The 18,174-nt window shown below is 38.7% G+C and overlaps 1 protein-coding gene across 1 annotated transcript in view; it reads right to left on the bottom strand.

Moving 5' to 3' along the window:
- LOC306860317 (neuron navigator 1-like) overlaps nucleotides 1–18,174 on the bottom strand; it is a gene marked incomplete at its 5' end in the record, with an annotated part of 140,624 nt that overhangs the window by 47,333 nt on the left and 75,117 nt on the right. Inside the window, 2 exons of the mRNA XM_079401954.1 lie at nucleotides 2,027–2,324; nucleotides 6,002–6,140. Of these exons, the coding sequence (XP_079258080.1) occupies nucleotides 2,027–2,324; nucleotides 6,002–6,140 (437 nt within the window). The remainder of the gene's footprint in view (nucleotides 1–2,026; nucleotides 2,325–6,001; nucleotides 6,141–18,174) is intronic.

Here is an 18,174-nt window from a genome sequence, read left to right as displayed (position 1 = left end):
TTTGAAAGACTGGTTTTGGCTTATCTGAAGGACATCACCAAAATGTCCTTACTGGACCCCCTGCAGTTTGCCTACAGAGCAAACAGGTCTGTGGATGATGCAGTCAACATGGGACTGCACTTCACCCTGCAGCATCTGGACAGACCAGGGACTTATGTGAGGATCCTGTTTGTGGACTTCAGCTCTGCTTTTAACACCATCACCACGGAAACCCTTCAGAATAAACTAACCCGGCTCTCCGTCCAAACCTCCGTCTGCCAGTGGATCAACATCTTACTGACAGACAGACAGCAGTTAGTAAAGCTTGGTAAATTCACATCCAGCACTCGAACCATCAGCACTGGAGCTCCTCAGGGCTGCGTACTCTCCCCACTGCTCTTCTCCCTCTACACCAACGACTGCACATCTAAAGACCCCTCTGTCAAGCTCCTGAAGTTTGCAGACGACACCACACTGATCGGCCTCATCCAGGACGGTGACGAGTCTGCTTACAGACAGGAGGTTAAGGAGCTGGCTGTCTGGTGCAGTCTTAACAACCTGGAGCTTAACACGCTCAAAATTGTGGAGATGATAGTGGACTTCAGGAGAAACCCCCTGCTCTCCCCCCACTCACCATCATGAACAGCACTGTGACTGCAGTGGAGTCATTCAGATTCCTGGGTACCACCATCTCCCAGGACCTGAAGTGGGAGATTCACATAGACTCCATTGTCAGGAAGGCCCAGCAGAGGCTGTACTTTCTTCGCCAGCTGAGGAAGTTCAATCTGCCACAGGAGCTGCTGAAACAGTTCTACTCTGCCATCATTGAATCCATCCTCTGCACTTCAATAACTGTCTGGTTCAGCTCAGCTACCAAGTCTGACCTCAGAAGACTACAGAGAGTAGTCCGGACTGCTGAGCGAATCATTGGTACAACCCTCCCCACTCTCCAAGAACTGTACTTATCGAGAGTGAGCAAAAGGGCCGGTAAAATCACTATGGACTCCTCACACCCAGCACACTCCCTCTTTGAAGTGTTACCGTCTGGTCGACGCTACAGAGCTCTGTGCACCAGAACGACCAAACACAGGAACAGTTTCTTCCCTCAGGCTATCCATCTCATGAACACTCAACAATAAATGTGGAACACACAATTATAATACACTATCCATTCACCACACTCACTAATTTTATCTTTATTTTCTCATTTCTAATTTGCACATACTTGACCTGTACATATATAGTTGTTTATATTATATATTGTGTTTTTGCTGCTTTGTACATTGCCTTTTGGTTAATTGTTGTTATTCTTTTATTATCTGTGTCCTGTCCTGTTGCTGTCTTTCTGTTGCACTGTGGAGCTTCTGTCACTACAACAAATTCCTTGTATGTGTAAACATACTTGGCCAATAAAGCTCATTCTGATTCTGATTCTGATTCTTCTAATACATATAACCTATAGATAGGCTATGGATTACAGGTAACGATGTTGTAAATAATGTTCAGTTTCTTGCACAGACCAATCGTTTTGCTTCATAAGATCTCAATATATCATCAGGAGCCACAGGTATTAATTTTGTGTTACCTGAAATGCTTTTTTTTTACTCTGACAGTGATGGTAGCCATTGACTTGCATTTTACAAATCACCAACAACCACAGTCTCAGCAAAAATTATTCTTTACTGTTTTACTGAAGAAAGAAAAGTGACCTACATCTTGGCCTGAGGGTGAGAAAATAAATAACTATCCCTTTAAATAAATAAAAAAATAACTGCAAACTCAGTTTATTCTCCTGAGCTATGAATAAGTAACCTATGAGCAATACAAGTTACCTTTGAGACAGTACATTTGGGTCATATTTGTTCATTAGATAATTCATGCCCATGTTGGCAGGATTTGGAGACTGGAACGTCAGGAATCATGGGAGATTAACGACATGTGTTGCATGTTTCAGGGTGTGTTTCCATACCATCACATGTATGTGTGTGTGTGTGTGTTTTTGTGTGTGTGTGTGTGTGTGTGTGTGTGTGTGTGTGGCATTACTAACCTCCTGGCACTTTGAGCATGGTCTGTGAGGTGTGCGTGATGGGGGAGGTGATGCCTACAGGAGGGTTACGGCTCTTCTTCAGTCCGCTGGGTGGGTGGCCAAGCGTCTGCGGTTTCCTCAGCTCACCCTTGACTCCCGTGTCATCCTGAGATCTGCTTTTTTTCCATTTGCTGGATGACTCTGCCTTAAGGCTGCCCGTGTCGTATCCTCCCTCATTCCGGCATTGTGCCTTCCCCTCCTCGCTGTACCAGGAAAGGCCATTTTCAACCAGCGAGCGCTTCTCTGCATCAGTGCGCAGCTGTGGGAAGAGTTTGTGTTCAAATAAACAGTCACTAGTCAATTTTGAGAAGAATAAAACCTAAGGCACTAAAGTTGGAGGCCATTTTTTTCTGTGTAAATGTGCTAGAAAAATTATTTTTCTTTCCTATTTGGAAACTCTGTTATTAAAATTAATATTAAACACAAGACAACTGTCAGTTCCCTCTCGGGACACAAGGAGCGAGGAGACGTGGGGATTCCAACATATCAATCCTTTATTGAAATCTAAATCGAGGAATGCGGACATTAATGACGTTCAGACCGGACACAGGGGCTGGGAAACACAGGGCTTAAGAACATGGGGAAATCAACTAGGAAGAACGTAAACAGGTGTGGACTAATCAAACAGGCCTAGGGACTACTAATGACAGGAACGAGGAAGGCCAAATATGGACACAAGAGGAGGGGAAAACAAGACACAGGACTGACATAACGCCCCCCTCCGGAAGGCGTGTCCTCACGCCATATACCATCTACTGGGGAGGGGGGTTGGGTGCTCTGGAAGCCTCCAGGGATCAGGGGGCAGGGCTACCGGCCTCCAGAGCGGGGGCCCGTTCCCGGAGCCATGGCGGAACGGGAGACACAGGAGGCCATGGCGGATCCGAGGACTCGGGAGGCCATGGCGGATCAGCGGACTCGGCAGGCCATGGCGGATCCGGGGACTCGGGAGGCCACAGCCTTACTTTTTCGGGCCGGCCGAGGGGTACTGTGGCCTTGGCCTTGGCCCTTGGCCGTGACACTATTACCCCCCCCCCCAATTTTCTTGGGGAAGTCCCCCCCTGAGATCCACTGCACGGGCTTTGTGGGGCGCTCTTGAGGCGCGGACTCTGTCGGGCACTCGTGCGGCGCGGACTCTGTCGGGCGCTCTTGCGGCGCAGACTCTGTCAGGCGAAAAACTGACGGATAAAACTCACAATTATGTATTTTCCTCTGAATTCTGAGTTTACATCTCACAAATCATTTTTTTTTGCCACGAAAAAAGGTGACTTTTTCTCTTTTTTTTTCTCACAGTTCTAGGTTTATATCTCTGTTCTGACTTATCTTCTCAGAATTCTGTTTATCTCTCACAATTTGGAGTTTATATCTCAGAATTCAGATTTTTCTGTGCAACTCCAAGAAAAAAAGTCAGGTTTGCGAGATATAAACTCCAAATTGTGAGATAAAAAGTCACAATCACCTTTTTTATTCTGTGGTGGAAACAGGCTTCCATAAAAATCAGCATCCGATGAGAACCACTCCAGTAAACGAAAAAAGAAGCAACTGTTTTATCTCGTCACAAGCCACCAAACATGGAAGTTTTGTTTCAGGGTCGTGCTTTGTGAGATGCGTTGTGGTCACATTCCAACACGAGCAGTGGAGATGAACAGAAGTAACGCATGCTGAGATAAATCAGCACACCACAGAACATCAGAGCAGTGTTTCTTCTCCAGAAGAACAGTCTGTTTAGTTTTGGCTCTATCTATCACTGCTATAGCTTCTGCCTGCTTTCTACTGTCATAGGCTCAATATGATATATTCATAAATGTGTTCTATCTATATATATATCTATATCTATCTATCTATCTATCTATCTATCTATCTATCTATCTATCTATCTATCTATCTATCTATCTATCTATCTATCTATATATAAAAATTTGCTGGAAATTTACGCGCATATATATATATGCGCGTAAATTTCCAGCAAATTTTCCTTTTTTGGGTGAAATAATTGTTTTTATTGTACATCAAACTTTACAACATGGTTCTAGTGTTACCTGGTGTGATTAAAATCCTTGTGTAATAAATTAAACTCAACAAGATTAAATTTTTTGATTTGAAAAAAAAATATTCGGTGGAAGTGAACCATAGGAAGAAAGCATTTAAAGTAAGAGGAGTCTGACCATGTTGCTAGGTCCAATGGACCATGTCCAGCTTAAGGAGAAGCTCTGTGGAGGGGCATACCTGCTTTATTAAATGTAAATAAGCCTTTGTGAAAGGTTGATGTCATTTGAGGAATGTCTGCTCCTTTACTGGGAATTATGGGATACAGCAAGCTCACATATTTGACCAATTAAACCTGTCTGAACTTTGATGTTTGTATAACTGTGATGTTGACATGTTATTTCCTTCTTCTGGCTAAGGCAGCCGCGTGGGTCAGATCAAGAAAGAAGCCGGGGACTGTTCCCTCCTCCTTCTTCATACCTTGACGAGTACAATAAAGTCAGCTGAGGAGGAGGGCAGGTTGGTATGAGAGTCTGCGGGGGGTTTAGAAGAACACTGTGATCTGTTTGATGGAGAAGATATTGAAAGGGTCCAGCAGAGCATGTGTGGTGTTGCTGTAACCTCATGAAGCAGATTACTAGGCCTGTGGTGCTGCTGGAGAGGTTAATTTAAGTTTAGAAGGATGACAGGAACACAGTCCTCATGATTTATACTGCTAATCTGACTTTATTCTCTAGAGAAGATTCCTGAAAAGCAGTAAATTGTTAGTGTTGCCCACAATGCACTGGGAATGCTCAAATCCTTAAACTTAACTGGAATAAAATCAGATTCAGTATGCCATTTTCTCCTAAAAAATGGATTTTGTATTCTGCTTTTTGTTTGGTGTACATTGATGTACATTGATTAAAACTATCAAATTCTGTTCTTTTGATACATAAAATAATTTGAGGAAACAAAAAGCATCTTTTCATGCATCTTAACTGTTTTCAACATTGATAATACAAAATGTTTCTTGAGCAGCAAATCAGCATATCATACTGATTTCAGAAGGATCATGTGACACTGAAGACTGGAGTAATGATGATGGAAATTCAGATGTGCATCACAGGAATAAATTACATTTGAAAATGTATTCCATTAAAAAATGGTTAATAAACTAATAATATTCCAAACAATTTTTGTTGTACTTTGATCAAATAAATGCAGCCTTTGTGAGCAACAAATCTTACCCACCCCAAACTTTAGAATTGTATTACACATATTTTCAATATTTTATCATCTGAAGGATTGCACTGTACCAGATAAAGATCCACTTTTTTTTTTCATTTGCAACAAATTATTCATGTTAGAGTCAACATAATAGTAAATTAATGCTTTCTTTTTTACGTGAACTTTGTGTGTTGGATCTAACTAACATCTATAATGACATTCAAAATAAACACAGACACTGTGGCCCATCTGTACTGTAATAATGTGGTAAATGTTTCTCACAATGCCAAGAAACTGTGATTTTAGGTAGCCAGAACGACTGAATTGAAACCAGAAAGCGGTGTGGTCTTCAACAAATCCTAACCAACACAAACACATTCACACACAGAGGACTGAACCCGTAACACTACATGGGAGTTCATCTTTGAGAATGAAACCAGAGACACCCTGAAGACTTCTTGGCTAGGGAAGAGTCACATCACTGTCTTTGGGTGGGATAAACTGTGTCGTCTGTGTTCTGTAGTGATAGATTTCAGATGAGTATCGACTGAGTCAGTGCGCGCTCTCTCACTCTAAAGCGGTTAGCGGTTTGTAACACATTCATCCCATTAGCAGCAAGTACTGTTTGCTCAGGCTAGACTGATCCAGTATTGTGTGTCACAAATTGGCCAACTGATGCAACAAACCTTGAAGCAGAAACACAGACTATGAGAGCAATATTTCTATCCAATTAAAGAGAATTACCACAATGGCAGAGTTTCGTCGGGAGCCAATGGGTGTTGTTGGCAGGGAGTTGAGAGAGGAGCCTGCGTTGAACTCCTCTGAGCTGAGGTTGTCTGAACCGTCACTCAAACCGCTGCTGATGGAGCTGCTTTCATCCCAACTGCAAAGAAAACATGAGAAATACCATCACTGCACTGATTCAGGTCATAACTAGGTCATAAAGAATTATTAATTGTTTATGCAAAGCAATCAAATGAATAATGAATTGCTATAAAGGAGCATATCTAGGAAAACATAGTATTTCTTCTAAGAGAGCCAGAACAAAACCATGTACTACATTGACCTACTCTAGCGCAACACTCAGCAGTCAATACAGAATATTTATGAAAACTAAAGTGCAAAAATAAGTCATTATGATAATGATAATCATCATAATCATGAGTGTGCATGTACGCATATCATTAAGTATTTTGTTTTTGACTAATTAGTATTCCACAGCTCTGGCCCTCCCTGATGATCAACAATGTGAATTACATATCTATAAACATGTTAGCCAATCATAACAGAGGTCATTTACATAGAGGTCTTAAAGGTACAGTGGCAAAACAGACAGGGTAATTCTAACATCAAAAAGAGGAAGGAAAATAGCCATGAAATCTAATTTATCTTTCAGGAAGAAAATAATGCTAAGAATGCATTATTAACAAGACAAATCTGATTCAGGCATGATATTCTGATACATTTCAATTATCACATTTACATGCACATCAATATGTTAATCAGAATGTGGTCATATTCTGATTATGTCTGCATCATGTAAACAAATTAACCCTATAACTAGATTAAGACAATATTTCAGTTTCTAAAAATCAGAATAAGATAGCTGGTGTATGCCTGCATTAATCTGAATTCGTTGTCATTTAAACATCTTATTCACAAAATCTATTGTAACTGGAATATTCATTTTTATCTGTGCAAATTATGGGTGTTATTAAGTTCTTAAAAGACATGCAATGGAATCAATACATTTTTGAAAACAGGACAGGCTATGATTTTGCATACCTCTACATTAAAATAAAGCACTGTGGCCTGCATTTTGAACACCCGTTTTGGGAATAAAGGTCTTAATCTGAATATAATGAGACACACGTTGTCAGTGATACCACCTGCTGCGAGAACAGAGTTGAGATGATATCTGCCTATAAACCTGCGTCTGCGGTCGGGAGGAGCCGATCGGCTAATGCTGGTGTGTGCAAATTGTTCATATAAATTATAATATTAAGATATTATTACAGATATAAATAGATAATCCATGGCTGCCACCTCAAGCATTCAGCGTGAGACAGTCATAAGTCACTCAATGCTAAACGCCACACGTAGACACAATGTAAATAAGATATTTGCAGTTCAGAGAGCTTCATCGATTATAACGGAACATTGTGAGATTGCAATAAATTGAAGTGAGTGACAGCTTTTTAGTGATTATATAGAAGCGCCATTTACTCGCTGTCTAGGCTGTAAACAATTCAGAATTTGAATAAGTTTTGCTTTACGTGCTGCTAAGACCAACAAACCCTGTATGCAGCAAAGTGTCAGGAGTGACTGAAAAAAGAGAACGGATGAGATCTTCGTAGAAGTCCGTACTGTTCTGGTTTAGATGCTATAACAATAGAAAGGTATAAACAGAAAAACACAATGTTACGTGATCCTTATGTTATAAAGAGGAGCGATTTTTGGCCGTGGGTCCTGTTAGCAGGACGTAAAACAGCTTTTATTTAAATTTGATTTGATTATAGCCTAGAAAATGAGCAAATAGCGCTTCCATGTAATCACTAATGCCGTTTATCGCAGTCTCACGGTTCCTTATCAGTGAAGCTCTCTGAACTGCAAATAATCTTATTTACATCGTGTCTACATGTGGCATTTAGCACTGAGTGAATTCGGACTGGGTCACCTTTTATCTATTTATATATGTCTTTATTAATATATTATTATAACTTATATTAACAATTTGCATACACGAGCATTATCCGATTGGCTCCTCCCGACCGCAGACGCAGGTTTATCAGAATCACGTGTTTGCAAACAACCTATCAGAACCTCATTAAGATTCACAAGGATATCTGGTTTTGTCTGATCCTGGTGTGTCAGGATCCTTAAAAAGCAAATGCTTCAGGAAGGAAGGTGACTTTGAGATAAGAACACATCTTGTCACAAAAGACCTGATAAACCCTGAGAAAGCGATAAGGCCATCCTCACATCACTGAACATGTATGCTTAAAGACAGCCGCAACCTTTCCAATCAGATGCAAAAAATTGATAAACTTGCTGAGCCACAAAAAGGAACCTGACCGGTTCCTAGCAGATAAAATTTGTGTTGTGTAACTGTTATCAGATATCAGAATAAAACACACAGTCACACAGGTTCCTCATCTTTGTGAGGCTGTCTGCTCAGCCGTGGAGACCTATGGAATGAAACAGCTGACTTTGGGAAGACATTCTGCAATGTTTTTTTGGAAAAGGATTCACTACTGATTCCCTCAGATGTTTTTATGGAATAATTTTATGGAAAGACGTGTGGCCCCATCAAAGTGTTTAATGCTGTTTATTGTCTAATGCATTTAAAAAGTCTCATGTAGAAAATTATTTTCTATTGATATTACATCAAACACAGATTTAAAAAAAGAAAAAGCAAACAAAACAAAAAATCAAGCAATGCAAAACAAAGAAAAACTAATCACAAAACAAACAAGAAACAAGTAAAGAAACGAAGCAAAAGGTAAAACAAAAACAAAACAAACATATAAAAGCAAAACAAAACAACAAAGTAACACAAAAAAGAAAACAAACAGCAAAGCACAATAAAAAACAGCAAAACAAAACAACAGAACAAAACAAAACCATTGAAAGGTAAATTAAGTTAAACAAAAAAAGTCTAATTATTCCATTCAATTCTTCCGTGCCATAAACAATAGCTTTGAGACATCATACTAGCCTTTGAACCTCATCCACAAAACACAATAGTTTCCACACTTTCCCTCTATTTCCACCTCCAGTCTCCATTTTCCAGATGCTTTAAATTCCTCAGATGTCCCGTTGACACCTAAATACTGGATTAAGTAGCGGCACATTGTGAGGAGTCTGTCATTATAAGATATCTAAGCACGTTCAGCTGTTTTGCAAGACGGCCAGCCCTGAGGTGAAACACTGACGGTCTCTTTATGAGCAATAATGATCGGGGTTCAAGTTTCAGGGCTGTTTGGAGCACCTCAAGTGTCAAACTCTGTGATTACACTCAAAATTCTCATCTCCAGACCTGAAATGACAGCACTCCAGTGATGGTTTTAAAGGATGAATGGCAGTCCCATGTTTGCCTCTACAGCTGGAAATATTTGTGAGATGCGACGTCTCATTTGACAGCTGTTTTTTTTTGCTTTGATGCCTTGCAAGTGTGCCATATGTGCGACTTAAAAAGCTACGATCTTTCTTCAAGCTTGTGAACTGAACAGATATGATGTGTCAGTTGAATCACAAGCAACATCTCATCTGTGTGATCTTGATTTATTTCTGAAAGTGTCACTTTAAGTGCGCAACATGACAAGCAGAGCCTCTCTGCAAAATTTCTGCCGCAGTTGATGTGGAAAAGAAGGACGAGGACACCTTGAATACATCGGCTTTGCCTACAGCATCCCACAGACACAGGCCTCACTTCAAAGGCATGCAATAGACACCATGCGGTTTCCGATAAACCTGGACTAAAACTGTGTGTTTGATGTTGTTCTGTGGAAGGGAAAAATGCAGATAAGCACAGCAACCTTTTGGAGATGCTGCGCTCCCTTGACCAGCTCTGTTCACAGTGTCAGTGGATGTGAATTTGGGATTTTTTTTTTTTTTTTTTTTTAATCAGATGGACTTCATAGAGCTTTAGTTCTGGTCGGAAAAAAGGTAATGAGCAGCAGAATCTCAGCAAGATTAGGCTTAACCAGCACTAACAAATACTGAACCATAACACTCTGTGACCTCAGATTAAAGGATTTTAAAAAAGCTACTGGAAGCAAAGGATTTATATTCAGCTTTAAAAATAACATAAAACAACATTCACAACTTATTTCACCTTCATAATATGATGTATTTCTAAGTGAAATTTTAAATTTAATGAGCCTTATGAAACCTGTTTTATTTATTTCCCCAAATTCCATTTTATTTCTTCAAAAATTCCCTTTTTCCGTTTGAATTTTAGATTTCTGGATTCTGTTTTAGTGGTTAAATTAAATTTTAGTTATCAAATAGCATGTATACCCAATTAAAATGCATGTCTAATTAATTTAAACAATGAAACATATACAATTTAACATTTAACAACAATTTATTGTATTAAAAGTTAAAACGCAAATAATGTTATGCTTGGGTTCTATAAAAGAGTGTATGATGTAAAACGCATAGATAAATCTTTATGTATTTGTGGTCATTACATTAGACAGATATACAGTGAAGAGTTAAAAGACATTTCCAGGTAGAGAGCATAATGGTCAGGACATGTTGCAGTCTGGACTTAAAACTAGATTACCTGCATGAGTAGCAGAGCTCAACATGTCTTACCACAAGCTAACTGCTGCCCTATGGCTCCTACTTTAATTTTAACATCATTTTAGAGCCATATTAAATCAGCTTCCATAGTATACCTTTTCAGCAAACAAATAGAAAGTGCATTCTGTCCATCTTAAAGAAAAAAACAAAAGCAGGGAGAAATGCGTGTATGCGGTCTTTCTCAAGGCTAAACAAAAAAAAGACCGCTAAACAGACAGACACCACTGAGCTAATTACGCTAGTGCTGTTGGAGCCATCTTTCTCCAACTGAAGAACACTCCTCTATCTGTCCTCCCTTCCCAGAATAGGGCTCTCAAAAAACACAATAACATTGTGTCAAGGCTGCACCGTAATTGCAGCCCGAGCCCCAGCAGATAGAGAAAAAAAACATTTGAAGATAAAGTGTCCTTCTACCCATCCCCTCCACCCTAAACCAATACATTAACTTTAATTGCATGGGTGCAAGGCAAGCAGATAGCAGCAATAGTACATTTCTAAAAAAGGAATCTGCTATCCAAGTGCTATTTGTGGGTTTTTATGGTAGTAAGAATGAGTTTTCTCATGACATCTGTCTGCACATAGGCCTATATCAAACACAAAAAGTACACTATACCAACATAAACAAATAACAATGAACAGTCTATACTGTTGTCTATGTATGTTTTTATGTGGTGTTCCTCAGGGTCCTGTCTTGGGTCACTCTTTGTTTTTAAATTACAAGATTTTAATCCAGCAAGTAGTTGATAAATCCAAAATAATGGAAATTATGCATAAACAGTTACCCCTGATTTAAAGCTAGTCATCATATCAAATATTTACATAATTTGTTTCAGATCAATTTAACTAATATCAACTTAATTTAACTAACATAAAGTCACAGCATGTGCACTTAAAAAAATAAAAGTGAATAAGTCCACAAAGATGTCAATATATATATATATATCAATATTACTAAAAGGCTGCAAAAAATAGTGTCCGGTCCTGCTTTTGACTCCACGTTTCTTATATTTTATGCACATACTAGACAGCAACTGCATGTCGCCAGTAGCATATGGCCTTTATCTTCAACACATACAGTATATATCAATTGCCTAGATGTTCTACATAATTTGTGCTTTGCCCATCCCAATTTGCCCAGCTTAGCAAAATACTGGAATGCCAAATGACAGGTGGCAGATCCTCTTTCATCAGCACCAACTGGTCACACACAATCCGCAGAGGGAGTGACGGCTCAGAGCGAAAACGACACGCGTGTCCAACACTAAAAACTACCATGTAAACCATAAGAGTGTTCTTTATCAAACATCTAGACTCACATAACACAAAAAGGACACAAGATGTTCTAAACCACACATGAAAATGTGTTCAAGTAGATTTGAAAATGGATCACTATTGCGTGAAATGCACCATTGTTAAAGCAATGCTACAGTTGTCCCGTCAGGCGAGAACAAAGGCACGGTTAAAGCCAACATATACTGCCAAACTTGGCTCAGGTGATCTATAGACTTGGCTGCCCATCAAGAATTTTTTTTTTCATTAAGATAGCAATCTGTATAGTAGTGTGTGTGTAATATGTATATAGACATACACTATTTACAGTGTACAACTCTGATGTGGTTTCTATATAAATAAATTGATAGCTGGCATAACATACTTTATGGAAAATGTATGACCTGGGGCATCGACTGTCCTGCAAAGTTCAGCGCTAACCCTAATCAAACACACCTGCCTTTAATTTTCAAGCGATCCTGAAGACCTTAATTAGTTGCTTCAGGTGTTTATTAGGGTTAGCGCTGAACTTTGCAGGACAGTCGATCGCCAGGCGCCGGGGTGGGCACCCCTGACCTGGGGTATGACATGTTATAATCGATCGCTAAATATTTTATACATATATATATTTTTTTTATAATTATTATTATGCTTGCGGCTTTTGCAATCTCATATTATTTGACGAACATCACAAGGAATATTTGTACATTTAAAAGTTAATTTGTCTGACTGTAGAACCATTTACAATGGACTAGTGAAGGCAAAGGCAAAAACAATATTCATATTAAATAATATTAAAATATTAACCAAAAATCAACATTTTCTAACATAAAAATATAATAAAATACATATTTAAAAAGTGTGCCATGCATCAACTTCCCAAATAATAATGTCTATGTCTGCATGCTTTTTTTTTCTCCTCCATGTCAAGGCTATCAGTCACCTGTGCCTTTGTTCATAATCTCCCCGTACAATATCCCATTTATTTCAACCCTCATTAAAGTGGTCTTGAATTTAATAAGCATTCTGATTATCATTTGTCTACTGTAGCAGGTACATTTTATGTGTGTGTGAAGTGTTGAAGAGTGGGCGGAGAAATGGCTGCGACTGGCGGCACAGATGGTCCACAATACGGGGTGCAGGACCACCTAACCAGCTAAGCTTTGGAGAACAGATTGGCCTGACAACGCTGGACCAAGACAGCTTATCAAAGACATCCTGCTTATGAAAGACGCATGCATTATAATTCAGTTTTGACAACATCAATAACGTTTCTTCAAAGCTTTACATGTTCAAATGGGTTTGACAGTTAAATTGATGGATCGTCGGATGACCTTTAAATGACACAGACACCTTATCCATATTCTGTTGTATGTTAAACATATGGAGACAGGTCACAGAGGGTCTCAGTCTGCCAAAAGCTGTCTGTGGCCCAACAGTGTTACGCTGAGTGCTATTCTCACCGGGACCAGCCATTTATCTGATCGGCCAGCTTTTCATGTGAAAACAGAAATTTATTTCCTCCGTGACATATTTCCATTGCACGTATTAAAATGAAAAACAACATGATAGAATAACAGGCTCGGTTTCACAAGCCTACCAAAGCAAACAAGCCTTACAAAAGGGATTAGTGAGGATTATATATCAAGTTAGTGTAACTTCCCAATAATGACACTCCATACTCCATCTGTGCAGATTATGACAGATGTGTGTAAATTCTGAGAGGTGCTTAAACTGTTGAAAAGAGGGGGAGTTAATAAACTACAGATAATCTCTCTGCGGATGCAGTGCTAGCTATCTTCTCTTTGAAAAAAATTTGATGACAAAACTACATATTTTCAAAGTAAATTAAAATGACTAATATGATTGATTTGAACTGACTAAATGAGGATACACCAATAAAAGTCAATTTTAAGGGTCACATTCGGTTAGAAATCATTAAGGAAACAATTCTTTATTTTCATTTTAGATGCAGATAAACTCACTTCTGTCTAGTCAGTTGCTGGATGACCAGTTACCCATTCCTAATTCTTAAAAGTTATTATTTTAGACTAACTTCATCCATGTAATGTCATTTGAAAGCAGAACAATCATCAGTATGATGCTGAGTTTCTCAGTACCACAAACATCAGGTCAAACTGGACATCCTGGCCTACATCTTCTCACTGGATTTCCTGCAGGCCCCTACATATTGTCCACAGTGCTCCATTACTCAGTCTCTTGAACTCTGTAAAGCTGATGACAAAGTCTGTGAACTCAGATCACATGAACCAGACTCTAAGGTATTAAGCAACAGTTTGTACGGCGCAGAAAGCCAGGGAAAAATCTAAACATTGAGCAAGCAGAACTCTGGAGACTCAATCCAGATTTACGGTCTGCAAGTAATTCATTAATGCTGTTCTGAAGCACGATCCAACCTGTAATCATTTTCTGCTTCTCTGTCTATAACATACTCTCACCTCAAAGTGTGAATTTGGTGCTTAAGGGCCACCAAGATTAAGACTTGTTTTGATCTACAATTAATTGCTGATTGGGATTTGTGTGGCCATTTTCCCAGGCACAGATTAAGCTTAATGAAACTGCTCAGAGGGGATTCGCTATTGAAAATCCCTTGCGGTTAAGACCCTGGGTCTTATCAACTAACTAAGCTATTCGTGTGGATGTCTTTACCACCGTTAAATTACTTGTGAATTAAGGCCATTCCTTAAATTTGAGCATCCTGACACACAAACTCACTTTTTGCATATTTACTTTAAAAGATGTCCATGAGAAATGTCTATAAAAGACGTAATACATATATAGTATATTAGTGGTCAATCAATACTGATGCTGATGCCATGTTGGCAGAGCAGGGGGTGAAATGCCTATTGTTTCAACAATAGCAAATGTAATATCCCCAAAATTGAAACTGTAAAAACTTACACTCTTAAAAATAAAGGTTCTTTATTGGAATCAATGGTTCCGTGAATAATTTTTTACATCCACGGAACCTCTCCATTCCACAAGAGGTTCTTTACAGTGGAAAATGGTTCCTCAGATTATTAAAATGTTCTTCAAACTAATTCATTGAAATGTTCTTTGGGGAACCAAGATGGTTCTTCTATAGAAGAGTGTGGGGTTTGGAAGGGGAAAGTAGCAGGACAGTGATTTGCCCTTCACTTCAGCAGCTAATTTTATTCCACTTTTAGTATCAGAACACAACCTGAAGAAATACATGTGCTTGGAGTTCAAGTTTCCCATGGCTCCACTCCAATGTTGTCGGTTGATTTAACGGACACACTCCTGTTTGAATCCAGGATGCTGAGGGAAATGTTTTGGTTTGAAAGTGGGGGACTGGTAAAGGGGAGGACAGAGAGGTAGAGTGAATGAAGCACGCTCCTCCCAGACCCCGGCCTAACTCATAGCAGCTGTGGCCACTGTTAAACCCAGTGTGGCCTCTTCCTCCTCCTTCCAGCTGCTGAAGACCAACTGCACGCACTCCACCATAACAATACACAGGCACGGATTCAACTAATCCTCCTGTACCCCGCCACGGCTGCAGTGACACGAGGAAGCAGTGCTGCTGAGGTTAACAAGAATTATGAGCAGTAATGGTCTAAAAACTGACTGCTGTCTTCGGAATAATAAAAGTATTTAACATTTGCCACGTTCCTCATTCTTCAATGCCAAATGCATGAAAATGACACATTCTTGACTAGTGCAATGGAGTGCTTGGTATCAATACTAGTTATTTATAGATATTTCCATTAAAACTTGGCCACCAGTATGGGTTTATAAGAACAGTGGCTGTTCTTATAAACCCATAACAGTCAGCTTTGATAATAATCATAAATGTTTCTTGAGCAGCAAATTAACATATTGGAATGATTTCTGAAGTATCATATGACACTGAAGACTGGAGTAATGATGCTGAAAATTCAGCTTTGATCACAGGAATACATTACATTTTACAATATAATCACATAGATTTATTATTACATAAATTGGAATATTTCACAATATTGCAGTTTTTACTGTATTTTAATGGTAGTGCATATGAATTAAAAACTATTTACTGGGTGATAGTGTTGTCACGCTACCAAAATTTCAGTTTTCGGTACCTATACCAGTGAAAATCCAAGGTTCTCGGTACCAATTTCGGTACTAAAGCAAAACACATGCTAATTAAAAAACACACTATTTTTGTTAATAAATTCAAATAAAAATAAAATGTACAAAAATCAAGGCCATTCTTTATACTTATTTAAAATTGTGTTTCAAGTTTTTTTCCGCAAGTAATAAAAGTATGAAAAACAGTAAACAAGTTTCACCCAAATTTAATTTATCTTTTAATTCATGAAATTTAAACATTTTATTTTTTTGGAAAATAAAGGGAATTTACTATTAAAATCAAATTATGGAAGAAATATTGTGTGATTATTTCTTTAAAAAATTATGATTTATTCATTTTTTCAACAGTAGTAATAGTATCACATACATTCTACTAAATAATAGTAATATAGGCCTATTTCTGGCACAATGTCTTTAAGATAAACGTTTATTTTGACGGGTTGCCCTGAATACCTTTAAATTTCTGTGTAGCTATATGAGCTGGTTTTACTCAAATGAAACGGTAAAATGCTCGTAAAGTGACTCTCAGATCAGTTTTGGAGATATTGTTCATGTATTTATGTCCTCATTGAGACAGCAGATGCTGAAATCTCTGCCATTCATTCATTCACACAGAGATGCGCAGAACATGCGGGATTCATATTTGAATCGACTTTTGCGGCTTAATATTAACAGATACTAGTCCATGTTGCGATTTGATTTAAGTGTAATGACCTACTTTTGATTACCATTTCTACTTTTTCATCCAAACCAAACTTTGACAAATTCAGTGACATTCTGTGCTAAACTATAAATTCCGTTTTTATAACTGGATTTCGAGATTCGGTCTGCGTTTTCTCCATCATAGGGCCGTACACGTCAAGAACCGGGTTGAACGGGTACTCTGTACCACCGGTACTTCTAAAAAACCTGGTACCGTGACGTTTTAATTTTTTTTGACCGACTTGGTACCGAAGTACCGGGTCTTTTGACAACACTACTGTGTGATATATATACACATTATAAACACTTCAAAATCCATTCAAGACTAAACTGATACATCAATCTATTTTAAAGGTTAAAATGGGTGACAAACAAACAAATCCTCCATAATCAGATGCCATGTCACAATGACAAACTGTTCAAACGTAATCCGATCAGAACCCAAAAAAGATGCCCAAATGTGAGATTTCATAATGCACCATAAATGACTGCAAAAGACTGTCTGGGCAATATCCAAAACAGGATATAGTGGGTGCTCTTCTCGTCCTGATGTTGGAGATGATCAGACCCGCATGTTGTTTGCAACAATAGCAAACAGGACAAAAGCTTCCTAGTAACTTTATTTGCTTTAATGGAGTAGAACATCCTCTCCACCCCCTATAGCTACAAACAGTTCACTGCAGGAAGCTCATTCATGACAGCAGTAAAGCTCAATGGCTCAAGAATCGAGCCAGATTTAAGCACGGTTAAATGGCTCAAATCCAGAATCCAGTTTGCGTCTAACAGGTTTGGTTTGACTTCTCAGTAAAGACAGACAGGTCCAGAACAAGCAAAACTCTCATAGAGCAACTAATCTCTTTATTCTGGCAAAATAAACTAGTGCTTTGCATAGCACAAAAATAACTAGTCATAACAGAACCAATAACTCTTATTCCTGTATAAATGACACACTCTGCCAGCTGCCCGACAGTATATCACCTTCTGGCAGTACTGTTGTTTGATTTTAAACGGCCCAACAACTTAAACAAACAGAAAAAGAGGCTGAACCTGCCAGTTTTGGAAAGACTCACTCATGATATAATTGATAAGGCTGACAGTTGAGAAACTGGTCTTTGTCAAAGACACAAAGCAAACTTTTTCACTTAATTAATGGCTAAACGCGCAGAGCAGTAACGGCTTGATCTCTTTGTTCCTAATGACTTTACATAAGGGGTCGATTTAAGGGGTCAGCCATCCAGAAAGAGCAAAAACAGGGCTGTGCATTTCAAGGTCAAAATCAATAAGGACAGCAGGGAAAGAGGGGGCACCGTCTGTTATTAATGGGGAGAGGTCAGATTTTAAGTTAGTTAAGAGCTCCTCAGATGAAAACAGCAACTGGGTTTTAATAGGGGGCGGAGATGGGGTCAAAAAAGTCATGTTTATTTAGTTAAAGAATGCTTAAAAAATATATATATTTTTAAAATAAAAATTAAGCTCCTTTCTTGTGGTCAGAACAGCAGGAACAAAATTAAGGACATTACTAGTGA

The sequence above is a fragment of the Barbus barbus genome (assembly GCF_936440315.1).
Source record: "Barbus barbus genome assembly, chromosome: 41".
In the NCBI taxonomy this organism is placed as follows: Eukaryota; Metazoa; Chordata; class Actinopteri; order Cypriniformes; family Cyprinidae; genus Barbus; species Barbus barbus.
This window is presented reverse-complemented; position numbering and strand designations above follow the sequence as displayed.